Here is a 21,928-nt window from a genome sequence, read left to right on the forward strand (position 1 = left end):
TAACAAGATATTTTGAAGAAGTCTTGCTCAAATCATCCTAACTCAAGTAGTAACGGAAATAGGAAGAGATCAGGAGCACTAATGACTTCAGCAGTCGAAGCGCCCCCTCCTAATAGAATAGCTGTTTCATGGGTTTCCCTTTTAAACGGGGCCACCTTTGCACTAACTCCTAAATGAAGGTAGATGTATAAAAAAAGGGTACATCAAGTTTGTTGAAGTATTTTCACTCTCATTTATTGATGGTGTTAGCGTATTTTAAATTTTATTTTATGTCCTCCTTACATCATAAATCGGTAGCACAAAGTTTAAGTGGGACACCCTCTATAAATGTACGAAATCTAACTAATCGGAACAACCTGACATCCGAATCTTGAAATCCCATTCAATCTCTTCAATCCTGAGTACTCCATTCAATAATCCCATGTATCTCTTTAACCACACTATACTCTTCAACTCTATCATAACCAACTCCCGATATCTCGAATTATATTCCCAACTAGCCTCATCCATAAATACATTAATACAAGTCACACCCAACCACTAAGTAAGTAATGCCTATTTTTTCAGGCGGGGCTTAACGTCCAACTACCAATTAAGTGTCGTGGACGGAGGCAACTAGCAGACATATTCGTACTTAACCGTAAATTTCTTTTATTAACCATTAAATAAAATCCAAGGCCTAAGACCTGGAATCGAACCCAGTACCACAAAACATATTAGCTTTACAGGCGTCGCCACTAACCGCTTGGCTACCGTGGGCGCTTAAGTAAAGTAATGCCTATTTTTTCACGCGTGCTTTACGTCCAACGACCAATTACCCAACCACTATTGTCCCCATTAGTCTCCTACCGACTGAAGGCCGGTGGCCCACTATGCTTGTGTGGTACTGTGACCAAAACTAAACTTTCTTTAATTTTTTATTATATAATAGTTAATGAGTGGGTATTATTATAAGAGAAATGATTAGTTTATAGAAGCTCATCTTTCCTCCTATCAATTGAGTAATTTCCCTTACTACCAAATAGAACGACTAGTAATGTTATAATCTACTCAAACTATAGTCTTTTACACGTCACAATTTTAGACTAGTTCAAATCAAGGCGCAGTGCAAAAATTATGGCAAGATTGAAACTCCTAAAGTTTAAAAGTAAATAATTATAAATTATTTAATTCAATGAGCTCAGGCACTATATTTTAATAGGATGTTATAAATAGAAATGTTTAAGATAAGAGGTAGAGTATGTTGGAGAAATAGATGGTTAGATGACATTTTTGACATGGCAGTTAGGGATGCTGTCTAAGAGGTCTCTCTGTGCGCCAAGCTGGTGGAGATGTAATCAGCAACATCTGCCTCTTCTTCCAATTCTTTTGTCAGGTACCTTTCTTACAGGTAGGTAGACCTTCATCAGTCTCTTTACTTTACCTCCCGGATCACACTATTTCTGACCGCCTACACATACATTCACTTAAAACTCTTACAGATGCATTAACGCATTCATCGCTTAGAAATTCTTAAACCATTAAACTAAGTGAATGTGGGGAAAGAATGTTTAAAAAGAAAAAAAACTTCGATGGATTTTATCAGTTCGGTTGTTTACTTTGTGGAATATTTTAATTATTTTATTTTTTAAGGTTATGTTTCATGAAATTTAGTTTTCATTGATTTCAGGCGGATACCTTCATTTTAAAGGTAAGCATTAACATAGAAATGTTAAGGAGTTTAAAATAAAATATTTATAACTTGCTTTACCCGGCCACGCGTTGCTGTGGCTCAGTCTGGATTAAATGGAGCTATTCCGGACGACGCCTACGCATTTTGGAAAGGCTACGACATTTTGGGATCGAATTGCTGTCAGAATCAATCTAATAAGGAACGTTTTACCAGTTCCTTCTGGCGCATATCTAAGAAGAAGATTTCTCCAACCGCGTTATTGACCGTTTGCATTATTTGATCCTTTATTGCATTTTTGCTCAAGCGTTAGCTTAGCAATATTTGATTGCACAAACGAAAAAAGATCTCCCACGTTGTAATTCACCAGAATACAGCAGTGTTTTCGCAAAACGCTTGTCATTTGGACATAACGTGAAGAAAGCAGTTAACGTTGTTAACCGGTGGATTCAGGGCTATTTGTTGCACATTGAAATCTATGAATATTCAATTCAAATATTCAATTGGAACATTAAAATGGAATCGTAAAATATTTGTGTCAGATAGCGCTTTGTTTTTGGCGTTCTCCAACGGATTCCATGTAAAATGGAATAGGTATATTATACTTAATATTTTAGTTTCGAATCTTTTCTCAAGGAATATTGATTTTAGTAAGGCTTTGGTGAAAAAGTTACGTGATGCTTGCTTCAACACATACAGTTCTTGATGAAGATCTCCAAGGGTGAATATATTGGTTTCGTGACCGTAAATAGTTAAACTTAGGATGGAAGATTTGCGAGGAGTCAGTCAAATAAAACAACTCGTCTCTTTGCCAACATTTCGACAAATATATTGTCCTCTTCAGGGCCTGGATATTACAAATACAAAACAATTTACAGAGTCAGTAACATAGAAAAAACAGTAAAAATCAGTAATATAAACATAAACAGTAAAATACTGTAAATTTTTTTATAATTATTAAAACTTACGTGTCTATGCGGGTTGGTTGAGTTACAGAAACTAAGAGCCAGAAATGGAGAAGAGGTGTATATATACAGATATAGCGGGACTTACACGGGAATTTTGGTAATTACAATTGGACAGATACAATAGACTAATTACAACAAAAGAGTAAATACAATAAATATTGGTAAATTTCTTTAAACAACAAAAACCGTTAAACACAAAACACAGGAGAAACCAAATAACCCTTATGCACTAAATACCAAAAAACCAAAAGATTAGATGTAAATTTAAAAAACCCAGCAATAATTATGAACAAAATTTTGGATATCTATTTGTAGGCGCACGAAGACGCCTACACCCAGAAGCGGAAAACGCGATAGTTTTAGAGAGGGTTAATCTCTAGTGCCCTTAGTGCGTAAGCCCCACCACCTCGACAAGGTTGGACACCAAGTGGGGTCAAGGCCTGAAGGGCCAGGGCCATAAAGAGGGCAAACAAAAGACACCGAGATAACCCTGCAGATGTAAATGGAGAAAAGCTGATGCTGAAGAGAAGTGTGATGTAAAGGATACAGGAAGGCGGTTGTTGCTCCTTCTTCTTGCCGATGACGAGATGCACTGTAGCCTGAAAAGAAGAGAAGTGAAAACACAATGAAGGTTACAAGATGCGAGGCTACAGAAGTTTGGCGGGAACCAACACGCGGGAAAAGCATGGCGCGAAAATTTAAAAGGAGGGGGCGCCGCGAAAAGATGAGTTCGACTGAACATCCCGCCCGCCCTGAAGACTCGGCTTCAGCGATTTGCGTAGAGTGGGCGGGGGGCGTAGGCGAAGCATAAATGGGGACAGAGTACGACTGTTAAGCACCACTGAATGGGTCGTCTTCCTTGAAATACAAGTTACTCCCCCTTAAGAATAATAAGCGTAAAAGATGCGAAGAGAAGGCAAGAGAAGTATTCAATCAACCGCGCGACCTGAGATGAAGCACCGGAAGTATATCCGGCCCGGAGGACCATAATGTAGGCGCACGAAGACGCCTACACCCAGAAGCGGAAAACGCGATAGTTTTAGAGAGGGTTAATCTCTAGTGCCCTTAGTGCGTAAGCCCCACCACCTCGACAAGGTTGGACACCAAGTGGGGTCAAGGCCTGAAGGGCCAGGGCCATAAAGAGGGCAAACAAAAGACACCGAGATAACCCTGCAGATGTAAATGGAGAAAAGCTGATGCTGAAGAGAAGTGTGATGTAAAGGATACAGGAAGGCGGTTGTTGCTCCTTCTTCTTGCCGATGACGAGATGCACTGTAGCCTGAAAAGAAGAGAAGTGAAAACACAATGAAGGTTACAAGATGCGAGGCTACAGAAGTTTGGCGGGAACCAACACGCGGGAAAAGCATGGCGCGAAAATTTAAAAGGAGGGGGCGCCGCGAAAAGATGAGTTCGACTGAACACTATTTATTTTTTAATGATAAAATTGTAGCAGTTGGCCAAATTCGACGTGTCTGTCCTAAAGTTCACTGTGTTGTTTTGTTTCACTGTGTGGCACATTTCTAGCAAGTTACGTTTGTATTGGTTCTTTTCCCTATCAAGTACTGTCACATTCTGGAAGTCAAAGTTATGTTTATTTTCAATATGGTGTCTAAGTAGCGCGGTGGAATTGTCGTCATTTTTTGTCTTACAATCATACTGATACTGGTACACCCTTGCCTTAAGATACTGACTTGTCTGGCCTATATATCTCCAAGGGTTTTCGAATAGTCGAACAAGTGATAACATCAAACAAAATTATATTTTGGCAACAACTTTTATGCTGTAACATCTGCTAAATATCCAATTGATTTATCATAAAATTTCATTTAATAATTTTAAAGTATTTTTAGCTACCATAAGGTTTCTGTTTGCAAAATATTAAAATCGCTGTGCCGTTTTAGGGAAAAATATAACTGAGAAAACCAAAAAATCGTACTAGAAACGGTCAACCAAAACTATATTATAAATTTCTAGTGGCATCTAAACAAAATATGAACTACTATGTTCCCTTTTTGAAAGTAGTTAATCAGAGACACACTCAAAACCATTTATAATTCCTACTTTTTCGTATTAGAAGAGGATATCTGCACATTAGAATTCATCGTCGTTATGAGAGAACGTTAAACTATCGATATTAGGGTAACTTTTCGTTATTGACTGTTCACAACGTTTACTTACCTCTCTTCTTAGCGCCAGTAACCCGAAGATTTTTCTCCGGAGGTGCCGCAGGACAAAAAAAAAATTTATTCAAGTGCCGTTAGCTACCTGTTTATATTTATAATTCTAAACTTTAAGAACATCTTGAAAATACGTCACTTCCTCCAATGCTGCGCCATATAATTTTCACATAGTTTTGTGAACTAAACAACCCTCAATGCTAAGAGTTTTCCGTCACGCTATTCCTGAAGAGAATCTCCTGAATAGCTTTCTAAAACATTTAGTCTCTTGCTACCATCATTTTTCATATAAATAGCAAAACGCTTTTTGTGTGTCCTTCAAGTGCCCTTTATTAACAATAAAATACATATGTTTCTTTCGCCCGCGTCACCCTCCACTATCCCTTAAGAATCTATCGTGGGAAGTTGTTGGGTTTTTTTTTTTGTCCCCTTAGGCTGTTATTTTCTTTTAAGGAATCAGTTTAAGAAACGTTTATCCACTTTTGTAAATTAAATGATGCTACTTTGTGGAAATGCAGTGCACAACTGTATCCTACTTTTCTTTTTTTTTTTTGTTATACATCCCCTATTTGTCTCGAAGCATGAAATCTTGCCTGTTGTAGTCGCTTTTAGACAGAAGTCACATATAATTTGTTACGTGTGCAGCTGGTATTGAACTTGTAAAAAGCATCTTTATCTAAAAAAAAGATCTTTTTCAAAATGTCTTATTATTTACGAACAATTATCAGAATCATTTTATATATGAAAAGGAATATTAGTCCTTAAAGTGGTTTAATTTGTAGTCCTACAGGTTCTAGCTATTCTTGTATACTATATTTCTTAACGTAATTATTGGTTAAGGAATCAAATAATACCAAAACCCATTCAACCCACCTCTATTTCTTTCTATTCATTTGTAAACTTCTATAGACGTTGATCACTTAAACCATAGCACATCCTAAATTTTGGCCCAAGGCTTGCCATCGAATATTTCACAGTTAGTTTACGATGTTTTAAAATGTTCAAAGTTTTGATATATATCTAACAATAAGACCTGATCCAATTTTAATTGAGTTATTTGACATTTTAGGGAAGCCTACGTATGTTGCACTCAAGTAGTGACACTTTAGTCACAACAGAACTTTTTAGTGGCTGTGGATCGTATTTATTACTCCTCATTACATGGGCAGATCATCGTAAATCGGTTTTAATAAATAATTGTTCTCAGATGTAGACGCGCCTTAAATTAAATAAAAAAAATAAATAAATACATGGATTTTGTGTTCGAAACATTCAAGGATTGAACATTAGTATCTGTAAAATTGTCGTTTTCAATTCAAGCCACTGAACTATATACCTCGGCATTAACTATAAAACGGATTTTCACTCTAGACAGTTGCAATGCAGTTAAAAGGAAAAGATTATTGCAGAGTTCGTTCATAATTTAATTAGGCCAATTTTTCGACCCAGGATATAGGTCATTTTCAAGGCTCTTAGATCGAAAGCTTGGCATTATTAAAAAAAAAAAAAAAATTATGACCCAATTTGGCAAACATCTTTCTTCATTTTGGATTATTGAATCGGCTAAACATGTTTGCGGAATGAAACAATTTTATTTTTCACCAAATCAACTTATGATATATTTGTTGAACTAATTGTGATAACCAAATTTGTATTAAACATTTTGTTTTTTTTTCAAAAAACGATTCCAAATAAATTCATTAAATTAACGTTTGAAAAATACTTTTTTTCCGATGATGAAAAACCTTATAGTACGGTTAAAGCGCGCTACAACTCTGCGACAACTCTGAAAGTCTAGCTAGCAATCAGTGATAACAACTGAAGTCGGTAACTGCTCAAATGCAGGAATCTGTGAAAAACACTAGCCTTCCTTCCATTGTATAATACTAAAATGATCAAGAACGTAAGTCATATTATTTGTTTAACAATAGTTATTTATTTAACAAGTGTGGAAAGTAGTACTTTTCCTCACGCGAGGCAGGGTTCGCACGCACAAGCGAGCGAAGCGAGGCGAGTGCAAGTGCAAATTGCCGAGTGTGAGGAAAATACTTTACACTCGAGTTAAACATTATATTTTTTCTGCAACCATTAGATTTATTAACAAAAAAAAATTAAAAATTTATTATAAATTTCATTTTTACAGCCTACAAAAAGTAATTTGTTTATTATAAACATTTATTGTTATATTACAATTATTTACATTACTTACGTATTTACATTACTTATTACATTTTCTGCTGTTTCTTTTATTGATGGAGGAGTGTTTTCTAAACAGGAATCACTAGAATCCATTTTAAATTTCTATAAGGTAACACTATAACCTTTTTAACTGTTATAATAAAAAATGACTAATTATTTATTAAAATATTATTTTTATTTCTATATTCCTTTCAATTTTTATTTTATTTTTTAAATATTCGTTTTTTAATTATTTAGTTACGTTAAATAAGCTTATTAAAGTTTTACAGAAAATATTTATGTTAATAACAAAACTACTTATATCAAGGAAGCACAATAAAGTTTTTCCAATCACTAGTGAGGAAAGTGACACTAATGGGAATTTTTCCCCACTAGTGTGGGAAGTTGGGCATTACACAGCTGATTTTAATTGAGTAATGAGAACTTCCCTACATGGTTGCAGAAAAATATACATTTGCTGGCTCTTATATAGGTAGTTTTAAAATACTAATTAATAAAAGAAATATGTATTATATTTTTCCAAAAATAATTTTACGGAATCTCAGCCTTTAGGAGTCTTTATAAGCACCACACTCCGCTCATATTTGAAACTCTATTTTTTATCGTAGTAACTGAGATTTGAAGCAGTTGATTCGAATCTGTTGCTGACAATTTTTTTTTTTGTTAAGTTTTTGAACAGATTTGTCAATGTCAATCCTTATTTGATAACTTGTAACCCAACATTGCCAACTGCTTTTTCTTTTTCTCGTGCTTTACAGATGCAGCCAGTGAATACATACCGACCAGATTCTTAGGTTTCCCAGATAGCTCAACTTGGAAGGGGGTGGTAAAGAACCTGGCACCAGTAGGGGGCACGATTGATCCAGTAAGGTCACAGAGTGATGTAAAGAAAAAACAAGAATAAAAAAAAATTGCTAGTGGTGCATGCTTTTTTAGAGATATTCATGTAAATAGAAGGAGGCAAATCGCTAAGAAGTGTGCGTCCATTTGTGCTTAAGGCCCAGCTCCTCTGCATGCAGCAATGTATGAGTTAAAAAAAAAAATGCAACTCGGTTTTAAAGTAGTCATACTGCTGCTATTGTCCTGTTCATCATTACGATTCATAATCGGGATGTAACCAAACAATTACCCATCAAACTTTACCCCTTCCAGGAAATCATTTCCTGGTACCAAAATTAGATAAATAAACCTACCCAGGCAGATCGCTTAAAAACGGCAATAGTATCTTGTAATAATTGATGGTCCGATTCATTAGGATTCTTGGCTCACACCAGGGTGAGTACAGATCATGGTAATATTGAGCTCTTATTTGCTATTTTTTACAAATCTGAGTGAAAAAAGTTATTGCAACTATAATCAAATTTGTGCGGCTCTAAATACCCTTATATCCTCTCTCTTTTCATTCTTAAAACCTCTAAGATTTAAATATTTTGTTCCAACGTCTGTAAAGCTCACCCACACAATATACAGGCGATTTCATTAGTAAAAATAAAAATGTGGACTTAAGCTGCATAGCGATTTTTTAACAACGAAATATTAATAAAATAAAAATATAGATGAAATGAATAAATGCTGTAGAAAATGTAGAATCTTGGAATAGATTGTAGAAAAAGCATGCATTCTTGACAATTTCTAAAGCTTTTAGCTCGGATGCTTCAATTCAGCTTCCGCGATGAATGTGCCAGAAACAATTACACCAATTATTCTACTTATAGTCTTAATAAGTACAATGTTACTGTCATTAAAAGTAAATAATTATCTTATTATTGCAAAACAATTTTTTAGCAAGATTTTATAAAAAAGTATCGTTTACATAATTACTACTGCTAGCAATTCGTGTACACTACAATTATGTTTATTAAAGTGGTAAAGACATAGAGGTTTTAATTTAATACTGTAAACAACTTACGCATTATTTTTAAATTTTGCGAAAGCAAAAAAATTGACAATCTGTATAACCTTTTCTCTTTTCGAATCCAAAATTTTGGGTAACTTTAGGCAAAAGAAAAAAATTAATTTAAATTTAAGTAAAACAAAAATAGTTTTCCGCCTCACAAAACAAAATTAAATAGTTCATTTACTGTCGATTTTATCAATTTCAGTTCCAAAATTACCAAGATCTGCTACTTCTCTCCTCATTATAGAAAATTATTACTGTTTGCTTGCTATTTCTATAATCTGAATCATAGTTTATTGACTTATTTAGTACATTTGCTTATACACTTATTTGTCTGATAATTTGTAATTTTAATTAAGTTAGAAATTAGTAACGAGTGTTCATCTGTATTGTTGGTTTTTGTTTTATAACTGATAAATAAATTAGTATTGTTCTTATTAGTATAATAAAAATGGTTAGTTGTAAGTTAAGTTTCTTTACTATTCAAATGTATTCTCCATCAAGTATTTATTGCTCAGTTAAACTACTACTATTTAGCAAGTTATTAAGTAATCAAAACACGAAACAAAATACATGACAATTAAGTAATAAAGATTAGAAATTAAAATGCAGATATAAAACATATAAACAAAAATAATTTGATTAATGAACAAATGAAATAATCATTGATTAGTAGTAATTGGGGCTATAAATATCATTCTTCAACATGTAACTTCAAGCTGAGACACTAATCAAGCAAAAAAGATCTGCTTCTTATCAACGAGTCTTATAATAAAAAATGTCAATTAAGAGTTGAGCAATGGCTCCTACCAGTGAATTTATTACCTTAATTAAAGAAAAAATTACATAGCCGTTATTTGAATTGCTTATATGCTTACTGCTTACGCTCGGCAAGGTACAAATTCCATATATTTAGTAATTTCTGTGTCAATAGAATTGAGAATCGCTTTATACATTAACTCGATAAAAATTACATGCATCTCATTCACTCAATTATATACCTACTTTACATTCTGTAAAATTATTTGTAAGATAAATGACTTTAATTTTAAACTTTTTTTCATTTTCAGTCCCGTGTGAGCAAACCGAAGAAATATACCAGGCGTTCTGGAGGTGAAGGAAGTTTCTCTGATAGTTCGGGCAGCGTCGTCCGTCAGGTAATTTTTGGCATTTCTTTCTCTCCATTTCCAAAAATTTAATTTGGAATGCCTGTTCGTAAATTTCTTTATCAACGTGTTCATTTTTTCAACATTATTCTTATTATTGTATTATTTAGTTATTTAATTTTTTTTTCCCCTGTTGCTTTGTGAATGTTTGATTGATTTTGATTTACATAAAATAAATATTTATGAACTCGTATGCAATTATTCAGTAAAACTTGAATTTTTATTGAAAATAAAATAAATAATAACCTAATTTTAATCATTTTCAATCACTAGTACACCGCTTCCCAAAGTGTGGGTCGCGACCCGGCACCGGGTCGCAGAAAAATTCAGCTGGGTCGTGGCAAAAATTGTAAAAACACAAAAATATCTATAACATTTTGCTCTAAATTTAATATTTTTCGAAACTTTTTCAAGTGCTGCAGCCTTTACCACCGTTTCCTACCGGGTCGTTTAAATTCGGATGCTCTGATTAATTGATTTCGATTCGTCATTCAGTGCCTTTTGTGACATTGAAAAGAAAGAAATGCCCTTTTCTTAGTGAACAAGAAGTTGATAATTTAATTTAAATTTCATGCGACACCGATCTTAAAAAAGTGTTTGAAACTGTATCACTAATTAATTTTTGGTTGCGCTGTCAAAAGGAATATCCAAGCGTAAGCGAAAAAGTGATACAATTTTTAATGCCTTTTGTCATCACTTATACGTGTGAAACTGCGTTCTCAGCCTTGGTGTACTTAAAAAATAAGTATCGAAACAGATTGGATGTCGAACCTAATTTGTGAATAAAATTAACATCATTAAGTCCTAATTTGAAATTACTATGTGATGAAAAACATCATCCTTCGCACTAAGGTCAAAATATGTAAAACAAAATTTACTTTATTTACTTTAAGTTTTAAATGAAGATAATGGATTGTCTTTAATTACTTATGTTTATATTAAATAATTATTTTGCAATTTTTGTGTATGAAATAAACAAACAAATAACTTGAATTTTGATTTTTATTAAAAGATAAAATTTGTTTTGTAAATAAATGTTTTTTTTATAAGGTGGGTCGCGAAAAAATTTAAAATCTCGTACCGGGCCGCGGTAAAAAAAGTTTGGGAAACGCTGATCTAGTACAATGATAAAGATGCAATTTTAGAAGCTTTGTCAAACATCAAGTTTTATTTGTGAAATCTGAAAGGTCTTTAAGATTGGGTACCTTGAAATGCCTGTAAATTAAGAAAATACAATCCTGGCTTTGTCCCTTCTACATCAAGAAGGACATTTTGTACCCTCAATTTTCTACAATATCTCACACAGGTAACCAAGCATTCCTGCAACTTTTCTAACCAACTAGTGATATTAGAGGGAGATATTAAAACTGATAATAGAGTGGATTTGAGCTACTCCATTTAATAATACTTTTATACTCAAATTCTCTTTCTCAAATACACAATCATACTCTTTGTTTTTATTTAAATTAATGAAACACGAACGAGAGAGGGGCACTTTTAGTTTAGCTCAGCTGAATCAGTCAGGACAGTGTGAGACGGCAATATAAGTAAAATCGTATTCTCTTTACCAAAACTGGTTGATCTTCCTCTAACATTCGCTGAAAACCTGAAACGGTCAAGACTACAGTAACTATGCTGATAATAAAATCATCGATATTATCAAGCACCTAAACTTAATATTAAAGCTGAATTTACATTGTATTGATCCACCAAGCAAGCGGAGACACCTGAAACAACAATTTTCAGGTGATTATAATGTGGAATTGAATGGAAATTGATCAATTACATTGTAACATTAATGAATACTATATTGTTTCTTTCTTTATAATATCGTTCTAAATTAATGTGACAAGCGCTGAAAATGTTTTAATTAAAAACTGTATTACAATTTACTTTTGTAAATAAAAATAAAACTTATAAAATGGGGATAATTAATTAGAATTATTTACTGAACTCTGTTGGTTAATAAGTTCTTAATTCATAATGCAGGCTGAGGGTTACTCAGGACTGCTCTAAATAATTATTCAATTTTTGTTATTTATTAAAATTTAATTCTTTAAAACTGTTGTTAAATAATTATTTATTTGAATTAATTCTGAAAAAATATGATTAATATTTTTTTAAATAAATGTTTTAAAACTTAAATTTAATTTAAGAGGTAAGAGGAATTTCAAATTAACGTAATTTCCTAATTTTCGTAAGATTCGAACGTAGAATTAATGAACAAACTGAACAGAATCTCCTGACTATCTGATTTTTGTTGGGTCCGATGATGGCAATTAGAAAATCAGAAAAAGGGTTCCTATTATATAACAATGGAAGACTAAATGAGGATAGCCCTGTTTAACTGTTCACCTTCGCTCAGGTAAAAATTTGTTATTTCATATGTCCAGCTGTTTTTAAAATAAAACTGGAAAAAGTAAAAAGTAATTTAATGAGAGTGAATGCTGAACTGTACAAATCCAGGTAGGTTTGCATCACGTAAAGGATAAATGGGAGATATAATGTCATTTTAATCCGTGACTTATCTCTTACGTATTTACCAGCTGGTGGAGGAGGCTCGTCCAGCAACAATACCTTGTTTACTGGACTAGAACCTTACCTGCTGCACTCCTTGCACAGTACATTGCATAAAATTGAACAATACTCATTGTTTTGTATCTATTTCATTTTTTGAATTGATAAGGAGGAATTAAAACAGATGATAAGTGAATTGAGAAGTGACTTAGTACAAGAAATGGAACAGAATAGAAAGGCTGTTTCAGATGAAAATAATAAATTTTAAAAACAAACAAATTATAGGTTGGAAGTGTTTAATGCAAAAATTAAATTTGTTGAAGGAGTTCAGGCCAAATAACATTATTATTTATGGTGTTGAGGATAAATTTAGTTCTTATTGGGATTTGGAAAAGCATGTCATTAAATTCATTAATAATAAACTGGAATTGATCCTATCTGCAACCAACTTTGATTACATAAGAAGATTAGGGAGGAATGCAGAAGGAAGAAATTCACTCCTTCTTCTGCTGAAGTTGATTACTTTTCGAACTAAGTTAATGATAGTGAAAAACTCCTTTAAGTTGAGAGTATGTAAGATTTTCATAAGTGAAGATTACACTAGAGAAGAAAGGGACAGGAGAAAATTATTATATCCGCAGTTAATAGAAGATCGAAAACAAGGTAAGTATGCAATATAATCAACAAAAACTTACAGTTTAAAAAGTCATGTAAAAGGGTTGAATAAACGCTAAAACTTACACAAATCAGCAATTATCCAACATATCATAAATACTTCATTGATATCATTTGTATGATTTTACTGTATTAATTTCTCATTAATATATTTTAGAATTTATTTGATGACACTGATAAACAATATTAGTCAACTAGAAAAACCCTAGAAAACTCGGGCTAGGATTTACAAAGTAATTAAAATTTAAAGCATTAAGGGGGGCCTTACTTACAGTCAGACAAACGTCTCTCCTTAACTGTGTTCAGCGTCGAGACCGACAACATCCACATCATTTATTTAAAATTAAACATTCTACACCTCATTACCTATTATTATAACTGGAACCTTTCTATTCCTATCAGTTATAGAGCTTACTTTTCGCTACAATTTAGTAAAGATTTCATTAAAATCGGAACAATGCGAACAGAGAAATAGAGGTTTGAAATATGAACGACTTACAAAACCACCAAAATATAACCTTCCATATCTCAATAACTATTATCGCTAAAACATTCCTGTTATAAAAAAATTACAGTTATAAAGGAGGAGATTTACCTTATATTATAAGAAAATTTGGGAATATTATTTTTATGGAAAAAAAGTTAAATTTATTAAACTTTTTTTAATACAGTTTTGGACGTTCAACTCTTACACAACTGTTCTACCGGACGGTTTTAATTTTTTGAAATTATTAAGATAACCTCCAGGACATATATTATATTATAAGTATTATCATTTTGTTCTTACCATTATTACTACTTACGTAGGCATATGCGCGTTTTTTTAATGTACATTAAGTGAATAAACTCACTTAAATTGAATTCAATTTAATAAATCCTTATACAACTATCCTATCGGACATTTTTAATGTAAGTGCCAAAGGTCCTTACTCCTGCGACGGCTGTACAAGCAGTTATCTCTTTTATCTAGTTTTTGGTGGTTATTAAGAAAACATGTTTTTAGTTTATATTATATATTGTATGAAGACGAGAAATAAAATAAAATTGAAAGGTAGCAAAACGTTGACACAGAAATGATCTTGAATAATTATTTTACAAACTACCTTGAACTCCTCCCAAAATTAAAGTATACTTGGAAAGCTTCTTAAAAAAAAAAAGAAAAAAAAGCTCACTTTTTAATTTGAATAAAAAGGATTCATCTGGAAAAGTCTTGTTCGTGTCGAACTTGTCATTAAATAACTTTGAAACTTTTATTTTAATTAATTTAAAAAAAATAAAGTAAAAAAGAAATTGTTGAGCAAACTTTATTGAAAGACAAGTTTTGACATGATACATTTATATTATAATAATTTTCTAGGTTTTTTTAAATAAATAAAATAAAATATATTGTATTTATGTATTTGACTTTAATTTTGAGGGCAGTGGCATCATTGATAAGAAACAATAAACTGCGTGTGTGGAGCGTTTGCATGTTCCAAGCTGGTATTGTGGTCCTATATACTACCTACGTGTCTCATCTTATTGAGAAGATTTGGTAATTTCTTAAATGATTTTTTGTTTATCGATACTAGTTTATTTTTATTTACTTTTTTTTTTTAAGGCAGAGCTAGAATATATAAAAATAGATTTTAAGACAATAAAACAAACATCCAACCAAGTCGTAGAGAGCTCTATTTACTCAAGTCTTATGTTCCTTCTTCCCACTCGGTTTTGTTTCCTTCTAGAATATTTGTTTTACCATTCACTAAGCAGGCACAATTCGCCAATCACTTACAAGAAATAAATCTTAGAATCGGAATCTAATTTGGGTGTTAGCAATGAAAACTTAAGGCCAGCCGTCTCCTTCTAATCTTCACGGTGTCAGGGAGTTTTAGCGGCCAGAGGAATAACCTGTTAATTCCCTCACCAGTTTCTCCTTTAATTTTTACATTTTTTTAAATAAATAATTATTGTTTAAATGTATTACAAATGATTTTTGAAAAAAACAAAGCATTGTTTTTAATTCAATCCATAACAATATATTTAGGATTAAAATAGCGAGGATTCGGTTCTAAATAAAAAACAACAACTCCGTCTCTTCGCTAACGTTTCGACAAATTTTATTGTCCTCCTCAGGGCGTGGTTATGTGGATTGGTTGAGTTACAGAAAAACAAAAAAACGTTTCCTCGCTATTTCAATCCTAAATATTTGTAGTTTACGGTCACTAAAAAATAATACAAATCCATAACAATCATTGATACTATTCAAAGTACCTATTTGCTCGGGGTGTAACGTTCCTATAACTGTATTCCACATCCTGCTTGAATGTTCCAAGTATTCCAGAGCTAGGCAAAAGTTTAACATTCCCTCACAACTGGAAGAAGTATTGAATGACAACGAAAACAGCGTACAAAACACTCTGCAATTCCTTAAATATATTAAGGTTTTTAATTCAATATAACAATGTATATATATTTATTAGGATGAGTGTATGAGTGTATGTACGAGGTATGTTCAAAAAATAAGGTGAATTTTCAAATTTCGCGGGCTACGTACATTCGAATTTCGATTGTCTTTTTTTTTTATGTTGGTACACTTGTCTCGAACATATTTTCAAAGTTGTAGCTATATAGCATGTTTAGTTTGTATGTTAGAGGCATAAATAAGACAAGTGTTTTGCGAGTTCGGCGATTTTCTTCTGTCGAAAAAATGGATCAACGAATTTGAATCAAATTTTGTGTAAAAAAATGGAATTAAGTGCTCAAAAACACTTGAAATGTTGAGAGTGGCGTACGGTGAGAGTACTCTGTGTCAAAAAAATGTTTACAAGTGGTACAAGCTTTTCACAGAAGGTCGAGAAGATGTGAATGACGACGCTCGCCCTGGACGCCCCAGCACATCAACAACCGATGAAAATGTTGAGAAGAATCGTCGAATCACAATTAGAGAAGTTGCTGAGGTTGTCGGCATATCGGTTGGCACATGTCCTGCAATTTTTTTCGGGAATTTTGGGCATGAAGCGTGTAGTAGCGAAGTTCGTTCTAAAATTGCTGAATTTTGATCAAAAAAACCGTCGCATGAGCATCGCTCAGGAATTGTTGAATGACATTATCATGTCTCAGTCACCGTATTCACCAGATTTGGCGCCCTGCGACTTTTTCCTGTTCCCATGATTGAAGAGACCCATGAAAGGACGGAGATTTGCGACGATTGAGGAGATAAAAACCGAATCGCTGAGAGAGCTCAAGGACATACCAAAAAGTGCATATCAGAACTGTTCCGAGGATTGGAAAAAACGCTGGCACATATGTATTATATCTGAGGGGGACTACTTTGAAGGAGACAAAATAAAAATCGATGAATAAATAAATATTTTTTAAGAAAAATGAAAATTCACCTTATTTTTTGAACACGCCTCGTATACATTTTATGTAAATAGGTGATTTTAAAATTTAGGCTAGATCTCTAAGGGGTGCAAGGAATATCGAGTACTCCACCCCAACATTAGTTAGTTAGATTAGAAGGAAAGAGTTAGGGCAACCAATAGGTTAGTTTCGACAAGATTAGATGTTAAAGTAAATCAAGTAAAATAGTAAAGTGTCTATTTTTCCGGTATATAGTTCAGGTGCAAAGGGCCTTCGATGTTGCGCACCTTTCAAAACAAAAAACAAAAAAAAAACAGAATCTTAGAGGAAGTTAGATTCTTATAATCAAACTAATGGAATGAATCCTTGATATGATGATGAAACCCAAAGCCAGTCTGATAAAGCAACATGCGAACTGTGACAGAGAAAATCAACGATCTTATCCCTCACTGCGAACCTTCCACCTGTTCAAAATGGTAATATAAAACAAGATATAAAAAAGTAAAATAAAGTGGACGCCTACTTATTCCAGCAGGGCTTAACATCTAAGTAACAATTAAGGTGGTGTTGTGGATGGCAGCAGAAACATGCACTTTACAATTGATATTTTTTTCAAAAAATCAAAAAGTAGCTACACCCGGGATTCGAACTAGGTATCTACATCAAACAGATCCATGCTTCATAACCACTCAAAAAATAAGAAGATTAAGAACTGGTTTTGGGTTTCATCATATCAAGAATTCATTCATAAGAACTCAAACTTAAGTTATGACTTTGTCTAGTAAATCTAGTATTTGTTAGAAAATCTATATCGTACGCTATAACTTCGTCTGTTCTAATGCATCTATTTCAAATTAAAAATAGGTTTTCAAATTCAGCATTAATTTTCCTATAAAATAAATCTATATTCATTTAAGTATATCATAAAATAAAACCTAAAAATTTAAATGCTCTGATTATACAATAAAAGATTTTTTTTTTAAAAATAAACTTCACACATAAAATATAAACTTCACATAAAATAAATTAAAGACGAATCAATCAAAAACTACTGGGATGATAAGCTTTCCAACGGTGGTGTTGCAAAGTTGAGAAAATTCCCATTTTACTAAGAAAAATTTCGTCTGGGAAATGTACAAAAAACGCTGATGAAACGCATAAAATCAGGTGGGTTGTAAACTGTGAAATTTTTGTCAATTATAAAAGAAAAAAAAATAGTCTAATTGTCGTCGACGTTTTTTTTAAAATGATGTTGAATGTCAATTGGGATCGAATTCAATAATCCACATTCATTCATTCACGTAATAAAACTCAACATTAATAAGTGATAATTTTAATTTAATAATTTTTAATTATTAATCACGGCTATTAATGGATTTCCGAATGTTTGTAAGTTCACTTTGAATGCCCGTTTTGAATTTATGCGCTAGAACTCTTTTCGTATCTTTCAAATGCTTTCTTTTTTTTTATCGATGGATAGACATTACCTAACTTACAATGCACCGGTCTGCATCCTAGCGCTGTTTGGGTTTTCTGACGAAGTCAAATCAAAAAAATCAAACAGGAAAAGTAAATCATGAATAAGTGGTTCCTGATATTTTAAGCTGAAAACAAAAAGTTGATTTTTGCATGTAAGCATCTAAAATCTCGAATTCTCTGCTTATTTGGAAATACTTGGAGTGTTTAAATGCGCTTGTAAAGTAAAATAAATAAATAAATTATTTTGAATTCTCGGTGGAAATGAATGGTAAATTATTCGCTATATTTAGCTCTTTACATTAATTATAAAAATGATTCTGTTACAAGATATGCCGTATTCTTTTGATCACTCACAAACGAATGAGCTGAGCTCATTTTAAAATGGTTATACTTATATTTTATTTATATATATTTTTATCACACTGATTTAGTACTGTCTGGTACAGACAAAAAGGTTAACTCAAGGAGAACGTGTGATACTTAATAATATTTAGCTTACCAAGTATATGTTACACGTAATAAATGAAGAAGTTCCTTTTTGCGTCTTAAAAATATAATTCATGGAAAAATATGTCTAAACTTGTACCATCTTATTAAAAAAAAAAAATTACTTAAAAACAAACACCAAACAAGGCCTTAACGATTCCTAAACATCTGGATCTTATATGACAACCGGGAATTCAGTTCATATTTATTCCCAAAGATTTGAAACTGCAACCCTTGGAAGTAATATCATTTTTGACAAATTATTTTGTAATTACGCATAAGATTTAAAAAATTAATTCATTTGTTCGTTTGGTTAATTGAGTTTCAAAATTAATGTAAATACTAATGAGCTTTCGCTAAATGGTTATTTAATTGATTCAAAATTAATTATTGTTTAATTGATGCATTTTAATAAAGTGTTTAAACAATGCAGGCTAGTGGACGAGTTAACTTTTTTAAATTAATAGCAACTGGAATGCACTTGCAGAAAATAAACTATATTTTCAATCAAACAGGACAGGTAAAGCTATTTGTATTCTATCAAATATTTAATTAATCTTTATAAATGTTGCATAGAATACTCATAAGGGATATTTAAAACAATATACTCATGCTGGAGCATTGGTGTTAAAGCTTCAAAATAAGCCGTGAAACTGACTCTGTTTTTGAGTGAACCCAATTGAAGAAGTGCCTATCTCATTGATAATTGATTTTTTCACTGATAATTTTATCCCAACAGTTAGAGGATGCTTAGGATGTTTAGGATACAAAGCTAGGATGTTTTTTTTTAATATTGGGATAGATTCCCGATAAAAGTTGTGGATTATATTTATTAACTTCCTGATCGGAAGTTGGTTTACATTATGTTTTCTAATAGACAATAAATTTTATATTTCAGTAGGAATAACTTCAATGGCAAATAATGTAGAACAGAAAATATTTGTGTACCTCTACTTACAAAAATTAGTATTAAGCTCATTACGGTCTCAAAATGTTGCCACCATGAAGTTATGGATGTGCAAACATATGCTTAGAGCCGAGATGGCGAACCTAAGACACGCGTACTCATTTTAGGTGACAGGCATCGACAGAGTTAAACAAATTATTACATAGTTTTAAATAATACAGCGATTAATGGAGTACTTTGATGAAATTAAGGTTTTTTTTTTTAGAATAAGGATCTGGCAAACTTTCCTCAGATCATAAAGTGGGACATTTAATAAATCTTTTTCTTCTACTGTGGTTGAAAATATCAAAAAATTGTGATTATTTTTATATGTGTCACGGCACCAGAGTTAAGTTTGGATTCTTTCAAACATTTGACACTCCAAGCTCAAAAGGTTTACTATCACTTGCTTAGAGATACCTAAACTGAAGTGGTTGCTAATCTCAACTAAATCTGCAAGACCCATATTCCTGCAGTCCATCATTATCCCAGAAAAATCGGTGATAATGAAGTTATCAGTACACGTGTACTGTGGGAAGATTAGTTCCGTGGCCAGTAGGTGTATTATGGCCCACTGTCTCATTCTAATATTCTCCTACCACAGACTGTCAGTATGGGAGCGTTTGTTTTGGGTAAATATACTGCAGTGTGTAGATGGATATGTATATTTTGGGATTTGGCCAAACATTTTATAATGGGATAACTACCTAACCAGACAGTTGTTTCTTTTATTTTTTTTCACTTTCCGCTACGTAGTCGTTGGTTATCCAATATAAGTTAGATTAATTATTGAAATCATTGCTTGTACAATGCTCGAGAACATCACTCGATTTTGGGCAAATTACCAAGTAATTAGGCATCCACTTGGTCTTCACTACATCGTTACATATTACTGCTTTGCAGACGACTGAAGTGTAAACCTCTTTTTTGTCAATCTCTTTGTTCTCCCTGTAAACTGCCAGTGTTCCTCCCTTGGCTCTTAATGTCTATTCTCTTTTTATTTCACGTTTTACCGTAGGAGTGGTTTGGGATACCCTTCCATCGACTGCGTTTCCTTTCTAGCAAATCAACTACCTTTATTCCTGCAATGCCTGAGTTAAAAAGTGCCAGCTGCAGTATAAAATCCTCACCTTCCTATGTCTATTACCTATTTTTTAAAAAAATTTGCATTCGTCACCTTCTTTGCTGCTAGTGATTCGACAAATATAGCTACTTCTGAAAACTTGCAGTTATTACGTGAATGTTATTTATTTTTTTAAGTAGCAATCTGTACTCAAAATTCCCAACAATAAAAATGCATTAATAATTACCATTTACAAAAATGTCTGTCTCTTCCTACTACTACTACTTCAACCGAAAATTGTGGAAAAACATGGCACTTCAGATTGAATCGGCCCTTTCTCATAACTGGTCCCAAAATTCTAATTTCCATCATATAATTGGTTCTAATAAAGGTTATAGAACTCCGTAAATATTCTTGGTACACTAGTTCAAAGCTGTACGATAGAGCCGCTTTTGATAAAATCTTTAAAAAATAATTATTTAATAAAGTGGTACTTTTGGTCAACCGATTTTGTCCAATACCTAGTTTGTAGCGCCCACTGGTACCTAAGGGGAATACCTTATATTTTCTGCTGTTTTTCGATTTTTGAGTTACAATGGATACACAAACAACAACCACCTTTTCCAGTCTTTAAGAACCTCAAAACGGATTCTCCTGTATTACCAGCAGTTTAAGAGAAGGCCAAAAAAAGAGGAAATGTTATATAACATGTTGTCGTTTCTATTTTGGTTTATTTGCATTGTCTATTTGTGGGAGCGAAGAATTCCATTTTAATTGTACTTGTTGTTGTTAAAATTTAAAATATGTACTCTAAATTTCGTCAGAGGTTTGTCTTTTTTATAACGATTTCTTATTTGTTATTGAATTTCAAACTTCATTTTGGCACAAGGAGGCTGAAATATGAAAAGTTACCAAAAAGCAAGATTATTAGATTTTTATAAAATTATATCTATTTCAAAAAAATGTTTATAAAATTATTCAAAGGGCATTAATTTATACACTTCCATGAATCAATTTTAATTTTGATTTTTTAAAATTTTGATTACATTCTAAGAATAGTTAAAACTGCATTTTACAAATGTTTTAATAATTCCACATTTCTAAGAATTAAAAAAAAAAATTACCTATTTCCTTAAATATCTTTATTATGCATGTTTTAATTTATATATTATAACCAATAATTACTGTAACTTGAATAACTGTCGCATACTTGACCGAAATGAAAGCCTAGAGGCAAGCAATTTGGTAACACGAATTTCAGTTTATCATTATAAACCTTTACACTTTTTTTTCTTCGATGGCATATAGAATCTTTTCTGCTCAATTAAAAGTTCGGAATTA

The 21,928-nt window shown here is 32.4% G+C and overlaps 1 protein-coding gene across 4 annotated transcripts in view; it reads left to right on the top strand.

Moving 5' to 3' along the window:
* The window catches only part of Ca-beta (Calcium channel protein beta subunit), a 602,416-nt gene that overhangs the window by 58,357 nt on the left and 522,131 nt on the right, over positions 1-21,928 (top strand). For all 4 annotated transcript variants that reach the window (XR_012459538.1, XM_074131403.1, XM_074131405.1 and 1 more), the window contains exon 2: positions 9,981-10,067. Coding sequence is in view for 3 of the 4 variants with exons in the window: in XM_074131403.1 (XP_073987504.1) it covers positions 9,981-10,067 (87 nt within the window). In the remaining variant the exon portion in view is untranslated. The remainder of the gene's footprint in view (positions 1-9,980; positions 10,068-21,928) is intronic.

The sequence above is a fragment of the Rhodnius prolixus genome, unplaced genomic scaffold (genome assembly GCF_049639745.1).
Source record: "Rhodnius prolixus isolate KJV_2025 unplaced genomic scaffold, Rpr scaffold_4, whole genome shotgun sequence".
NCBI classification, from domain to species: Eukaryota; Metazoa; Arthropoda; class Insecta; order Hemiptera; family Reduviidae; genus Rhodnius; species Rhodnius prolixus.